Source organism: Lagopus leucura, unplaced genomic scaffold, assembly GCF_019238085.1.
Source record: "Lagopus leucura isolate 7727_CA_CO unplaced genomic scaffold, USGS_WTPT01 Super-Scaffold_100001, whole genome shotgun sequence".
Taxonomy (NCBI): domain Eukaryota; kingdom Metazoa; phylum Chordata; class Aves; order Galliformes; family Phasianidae; genus Lagopus; species Lagopus leucura.
This window is the reverse complement of record NW_024962262.1, coordinates 34,625,038-34,632,753: the sequence shown is the minus strand read 5'-3', so window position 1 is coordinate 34,632,753 and position 7,716 is coordinate 34,625,038. Positions and strand designations below refer to the sequence as shown.

The 7,716-nt window shown below is 39.6% G+C and overlaps 1 protein-coding gene across 1 annotated transcript in view; it reads right to left on the bottom strand.

The window, feature by feature from the left end:
* Positions 1–544: 544 nt before the first annotated feature.
* The window catches only part of DNAJC3 (DnaJ heat shock protein family (Hsp40) member C3), a 29,211-nt gene continuing 22,039 nt past the window's right edge, over positions 545–7,716 (bottom strand). The window contains exons 10-12 of the mRNA XM_042867196.1: positions 3,704–3,836; positions 2,621–2,769; positions 545–1,664 (exon numbers count right to left, since the gene is read on the bottom strand). Of these exons, the coding sequence (XP_042723130.1) occupies positions 1,507–1,664; positions 2,621–2,769; positions 3,704–3,836 (440 nt within the window). The 3' untranslated portion in view covers positions 545–1,506. The remainder of the gene's footprint in view (positions 1,665–2,620; positions 2,770–3,703; positions 3,837–7,716) is intronic.

Genomic DNA, 7,716 nt, shown 5'->3' with positions numbered 1-7,716 from the left:
ACAGTTCGGTCTGTAAAGCACTTGAGGCAGCAGAAAAGGGCTGTGCTTCAAAAGCAACTGCACTTACAGTGATTAAAGAAATATATGCATATATATATATAGCTTTCAGATAGAAGATTGCATTTGCTTTGGCTGAGGCTGCTCTTGCTCTTAAATGCCACAAACTGAAGTCAGAGAAGATCCCTATTGACTGATTGTAGTTTTCCAGTTAAAATTCAAGTCAGTCAATTAAAGAGTTGTAGTTTTATGCATTCTAAGAACCCAACTGCTGGTGAAACTCATCAGTAATTTCAACATATTCAGTTAGAGAATGACAAGACCACCTCACCTGCAGCAACTGCAGCCCTAGGAATGCCTCCCATCTCACACAGTTCCATACTGTTTTGCCCACCAGACTGTACCACACTTCTGGCCAATGCAAAGTCAGCCTGGTACACAGGCAGCTGTTTCTGCAGCACTGTGGCTGTTACACAAAACAGAAAGTTGCTTCAAACTACTTCAGCATTAATTCATTGTGGCACCACCCGACAGAAAGGAAGCTGTATCACATGGGGAAGGCAACAGCTCGCATTTTATTCCTGCAGTTCACATACAGTCACCTCACAACCTGTGCTGGCTCAGAATTTACGTACAGAGAAGTAACAAACTGCTGTAGAGGTGGGAATGTCACATTGTGCTGCCTTGCCCAGATCTCAACTAAATACTTGGTTAAAGTGCAAACTCCTCAAAAATGATGCAATGATGCTTAAACATTCAGAATCACAACAACAGTCTCCTGAAAAGCAAAAGTGTTTTTTGTTTTTGTTTCTTTTTTTTTAAGCTTTCATAGTTGACAGTAGCAGCCAAGAAAATTACCCCAATTAATCCCAGGTTAATGAAGAAGGTGAGCAGACATTTTCCAAATCCTTCCTGACAAGTGATCCTTGTAAGAGATTGCTGGGGCTCAGCCAGTGCGCAGCCTCCTCCCCCTCCCTATGGCACTGCCCACGGTGATACAACGGGTGGTCATGAGGGTTTCCTTTAAAGAATACTGAGAAATGGATCGTTCTGCTGAGCACAGGGACAAACAATTTGTTAACGCAGAGACTACTGTAACTACCCTTCCCACATTTATTAGGCCCCGATTCAAAAAAAATATTTACATGCATTTTTACCTGTAAGCATATACTTGAGTCCTAAAGCTGCATTTAAGTGTTGTCCTAATTAGCCTTTTATTGTTTATTCCTATGGATGGAAAAAACACATCTCCTGTATAACCACAACAAATACATAGGCAGTAACAAAACCCTTATTCATTCAACCTCCCCCCACCAGTATAAGCTTGTCAAGCTCACCATGAATTTGCTTCAAATACTAAAAGAAAGAAGTAGCTTTCTTCTAGTGCAGTAAGACTGGGTTAAGGACAACATTAGAAATTAAGATTTTGGGTCTTGAACTGAGAGAGTTTTTATTTTTTTGAACAAATTAAGTAAAAAACAGCAGCAGCCACCTGGAACAGTCCTGGCTCTAACTGAAGTGAAATTTGAATGTAAATGGTCCTCCTCCAGAACCAAAGGGGTTGAATCCTTGCCACGTGTTCCAGTTCCTGTGGAAGGGGTTGCCCCCACCCTGCTGACTCTCTGCATCCAGGGGGTCCTCTCCTGCGTCAAACTTTCGTCTCATTTCTGAAGGAAACAAAACCAAAGTGAAAGGAAGGCCCTGTAGTGACGGCAGCAACACAAAGCATCTCTGATGATCAATCAGTGACCAGAATCCCTTCACTTGCCCAGTGGAGTTGACATCAGAAACAGCGTCAAGGAGAAACCAGATGAACGTGCTCTGAAGGAGGTAACATTACCAAATATTTCCAGAGTAAAAAACCTCTGGTTTATATATGTAATTATAAACAAAGATTGCATTAGCACAGAAAAAAGGCTTTCTACTAACCATAAGAGTTTGTAATGCAGTTCACTCTTAGACCTCTCCTCTGAAAGTCTGAGCCCATCTACCCAATTATCACTTAGACAGTCTGCTTAGAAAAGCTGAAGATGAAACAAGAGTCTCAGACATCCACCATTTTATGTGCTTCTCTTTCCAGTAACCATACAGGGAAAAGTTTAGAGACACAAACCTAAGGGATGGCTTTGGTTGAGCAATTTTTTTTACTTGTTTGGAAAAGAAGAGGAGGAGAAAAGTGAGCTAAGATAACTACACACTGCCTCATTTTCTAATACACTATTTAGATTTCATGGCCCACCCCACCAGCTTATCTCTTGGTAGGATGGACACCAGATCTCATGATCTCCACACCACAGAGTCACTGTATTCCCCACCTTCTTCCCACCCTCAGGACCTGCCAGACTTGATCTAAATTTAGTTTGTATCAGGAAAAGATACATTTGAAACAATTTTTAAAGTTCATTTTAAGCAAAAGTCACTAAAACACAATAAATAATTCTAGGAATTTTATCTTCACACAGTGGACTGGATGCAAGTCTGAGCATACTGCTTTCTCAAGCAGGTCAAGAGAGAACAGAAGAGGGAAGCTGTAATGTTTGTTATAACTTACACTTGCTGCATTTTTACAGTGTCATAAAAAAAGGAATAAAAAAGTGAAGCCACTGTGTAGTACAATCATTACCTGGGTCAGTAAGGACTTCCTTAGCAGCTGCTATATCAATGAACTTTTTCTCTGCTTTCTTCTTTTCTTCCTCACTCTGGAAGTTGTCAGGGTGCCACTGGGATGCCAGCTTTCTGTAAGCTTTTATGATTTCTTGCTTTCTAGCATTTCTGGATAGATAAAATTACAGGTAACTTAGAAGTCTTCTAACTGATCCTACAACACAATACTAAATCTACAGGCTTGTTTTAAACACTGGAACAGTAATTAAAGGCATTGGGAAAATGATGAGAGGCTACTTAATCTTCCGAATATGAAACCATAGATTTACATAGGAACAGAGGTAGCAGAATGCAACCTTAAACAGAGTCATCCTCCCTTTCTCTGGAAGCATTCAAGGCCAGGCTGGATGAGACCGTGAGCAACCTGGTCTAGAGGGAGGCATCCCTGCCTAGATGTGGGATTTTGGAACTAGATGATCCCACAGGTCCCTTTCAATCCAAACCATTCTATGATTCTGGGTTTCCTTTACCATCCTAAATTTACTCTTTGGAAAGAGGCAACTGTAAGTTTTCATACACAGTAAAGTTCCCAGGCTGAAGAATTTACAGGAAGGTGAGCCATAAAAAACATGAGTAGAAAATGGACACTTGCTTGGTTGTCATTAAAAAGAGAAGCCATTCGTTTTTTCCTAGATTAGTGGCAGAAAGGTTTTAGATACCACTTTTACTCAGTCTTTTCAAACTCTCCCAATCCACTGTAATATCTGCCACAATTTTATTTTTTATTGCTTTCAGTAATTCTTTCCAGTCTTTATTTTCTTCCCAATTCATTCACCATATATGTGATCATACGTACGAAGGATTTTTTGCCAAAGGACTCATTTCCTTCTTGCCCACTGGTAGTTACTTTCCTTTCTTTCTAGAAGAATTTTAAACAAGTACTACTGAAGTACTTAGCACTTAGCCCATATAGTACAGCAGGGAAGTGAAAGCAATAAGACAAAAACTAAGCTGCAGCAGAACAAAGGCAAACCATCAGCTCCAGATAAGCTAGTTTAATCAATCAAATGTAACATCATCTCCTCAAATATTAATGCCTCACCTTTTTACTCCTAAAATTTTATAGTAGTCTCTCTTCTGTGATTGCTTCAACATCCTCTGAGCTCTTTCCAGCCCCTCTCGAACCTGCTGGTCATTTTCACTATTGGCTTGAGCCGTTTCGTAGTCTTTAATAGCTTTGAAAAGAAAGCGAAGGAAGCATATTACATAACTTCTCACAAACCTTGATTTAAACAACTCAATCGCTTTCCAAAACTGAAGTTTTGCTACTGCAGTTTATAAACAGTGGAACTTCAACTTGCCAAGTATGTTTCTTTAAATTAGGCAACAGAGAAGACAATGTATAACTTAGGGAAGTTTCTTTAGCTTAACCATGTTTTTGGGAAAGAGAGAAAAGGTTATTAACAGCTGGTCAGAACACTCACTAGATATGAGAACACATGAACAGCTAGGCTTGGGATGTAACTGCAATCAAGAAGTGAGTTTCAGTGACTAGAAATGGAAAAGCCAGCTGCACAGCAGTAGTCTCACACATTGAGGGATGCATTATACAGAATCTTACTATTCCTTCTTCTCCACCTTGTGCATTCAGGCACTACAGTGGCTTCTTCCTCTACCAGCAATAAAGACTTTAGATTAACAGCAAGTTTATCTATACAAACACCACAATTATAACCATTAGCTGTATTTCACCATTTTCTTTTTATGCCTCAGTATAAAAATATTGCTGCAGACAGCCATACTTTAAGCTCTGCGTGTTTTGTCCCCCACGTCCAAGGGGCAGGCTCTCACTTTTATTTCAAGAGTTACATTTGCCAGGAACAAAAGCATGAGGGGTGTTGTAATGCATTTCTGAGTTCTGCAGAGACCTCATTTCTTCCTCTTTTTATTTTTATGTAAACCATATTATTATTTTAAAGTGGTAACTGAAAGCTTAAAACACCAATCTTTGCTATCAGCGTTTATCGAGGGAAGCTGCTGCTGAAGCCTCTAATGAAGCTATTCTTCTTTCACTGTTAAAATCCTCACAGTCTCATTTGCAGATCCAAGTCTCCTAGGTTTCTCAAGTTAGACAAAGTACTTGCATCAGATTATTTCCAAGCAGCTGCTATTTCTCAGCAGGTGTTACGTTTGTTTTTCACTGTTTCTGAGCAAGACAGCAGGAAGTGCTAATGAATTTGTACTACTCAGACATCTGATATCACTGCAATCTTGTTTTGTTATTGAAAAAAATTTCAAGTACCTCCAGTGCCCCAACAATTTCATCTGTTATTAGAAACTGAATTTCTATTCATTTTATATCACCAAACATTTGTTGCTTCAACAAAATATTTTGTTTTATGCTGTTTTTTTTTTGTTTTTTTTTTTTCCAATGATTTGTCCACTCGTTAAGAAAAAACCCTTTGCTGATATGTGTGCCTAATTTACACTGATGAAACTGATAAAAATATACACAAATGCAGGGATTTCATTACACTGTTTTACCACCCCAATAACTTTAAGCACTAACGTACTTCATCTGCTTCACATCCAATCACACCATCCCCACAAATGTGGATCAGGTCATTCAGCTTTGCTGAGCACCACAGCATCTACAGCATGCTCTACTGCTGGAAGCTGAGCTCCTTAAGGGTCAATGGTTTGCAACAAACACACTGGCCTTCTCTTTTTAAAAATGGACTCCCTTATTGCTGGTTGCAGACATTAAGAACATGAGAAGTTACGTTTTGCTGTGACACGTGCTGCTGAGATACAGCACACAAGTTACATTATGCACTTCCTTTCCACTAGAAGACACTCCAGTTTTGCTGGTATTCTCCAGCATAGGACTATTTCTCATTCAGACCTGAACCCCACCCAGCTACAGGGTGAGAGCTGGGAGCAGGTGCCTTTGAAGCAGGATGATAGCTCTCTGATGGCAGAAAAGCTGCTACAAAACCAAGAGACTTATTACCCATTCAAGGCATGTTGAATGAGATATTTAATCAGCTCCTCTCAGTCACTACTTCTAAAAGCACTAATACCTCATGAGCTAACACAAGAATTATCACTGCTTCTTACTGGCCTGCTGCTTTACAGAACATCTTATCTTCCTTTCATCCGGTCCCGTAACACCAAGGGAACAATCAGCTTTGAGTATCCATTTCAATTTAAATATTTTAATCAAACCTAACACTCTGCTTTCAATGCAAGAGTCTTCATAATCTCTGAAGCAGCAACTACACCGTATTTCTAAACATCTCAGCTGTCTTCCCTTATCTTGCCTACACAAGACCAGCCATTATTCCATATGCAGAATTAATTTTCTAATCAAACATGAGTATCTGTAGATAACGTATGTCCACGTAAAATCTGTTAGAGGAGTAATTGCAGTAGCAATGCTCTTCTTGAAACAGGGACTGTCTCTTCAAGAGAAAGATTTCCTGAGCAATTTTGGAGCAGTGTGTGTTTTTTCCTCAGAAAAAAACGTGTGCTGGATACTTCACAGACAGATTCTTGTGCTTATAGGGTAAGCCACAAAAGGACTCATCACACATCTGTCTTCACAGACAATCCCTGAATCCCATATGATTATGAAGTAATTAGAACCTTTTAATGGGAATCAGAATGCAGCTATACATTCTGAAGTACATCTTGAACATGTAACAATAATCTCCTTCAAAGTTTTGAATTATAAGTATTTTGAAATTTCCTGTCCTTAAACAGGAGATAGGTGCCTACAGCTTGAAATTTTCTTGAGGGAAGAAAGAAAATCAATCTACTACCTTAATATGAGACCACGATTTTAATTACTCCATACTGCTCCCCGAAGCAGAAAGGAAATAACCATCATTTTACAGCAGTTAAAAGTGAAGGATAAGTGAAGACACCTTCAAGCATATTAACATTAACGAACTAAACTGTTTATGAAGGCACTGTTGGAAAGAGGAGCATAACTGCAACCATCTGATTACTGTCAAGGGCAGAGGGAAGGCAAGGGATGCACTAATCAACAAGGATTTGGAGGAGTGCCGTTCCACTTGAGCTTGGTGATCCCCAAGAGCCAGCCCAGTCCAAGTCTGGGTCCAGCCCAGGAAATAAGCTTTCTCACTTTAAGTCATACCTCTGCATAAAGGCCAGTTATTTTCAGAAATGCTGCTGTATTCCACCTTCTCTTATAAGGAGCAAGGAGGCCTGCCAGCATCAGCAGAGAAGGACTGGCAAGCTTCTGAAGCACAAAGCCTACAGAGCTGATAATGACAACTACTTGAAGCTGTACAGCCCTCATTACACTTTGTTTTCAAGTACTTGAGTCAACGAGGCCTAAAACAGTGCAGTAAAAAGCATATTTCATTTTTGAAGTTCACTTCAAGAGGTGAGAGCAATATCTTCTCTCAGTGATAATTTCTCAAAAAGACAAAAAAAAAAAATCTGAGCATACCATTAATGAGAATAGCTGTCTCATCAATGTTTAAAATGAAGAGGGCTTTTTTTGTTCAGTTGTAAAGCTGACAACTGAGCATCAGAATACAGAAGAGGAAAGCTATTTTATAAGTATTAAAATGAATGGAACTATTTTTCCAGCAGATTTAAAGACTACAATTTTCTTTTGCTATCATATTTAACTGAAGCAATCCAAGGCTTCAAAAACTGTTACACGAATGAGCACAGGACAGAACAGATAGATGGTGTAAGCCTCCTTCTTAAGAGTGGCTTTGTGTGGAAATGAGACTTACTAAGCTACATGATGAATATTCATACAGTACACTAGCACGTAGTACCCTGAAAGATGCCACATTACCTAATGGAGACAATTACTCAGTCCCTCCTCTGCGAGGTTGAATATGGAGCAAGTAACATTCCCATGGTACTCTGTCTAAAAGGAAGTGAGGTACAGCCAGTGGGTCCAGCACAACCCCAGCAGACATTTGCCACTTTGTCACTTCCTGCTCTAGCGGTGATTTTTAGTCTCAATGCCTACAGAATATCTACAGAGCTGGGTGCAGGAAAAAAATAAATAGTCATCACACAGCTTGTGTGCTCTTTGAATGGGAAGATTTCAAAGGGCATTTGCAA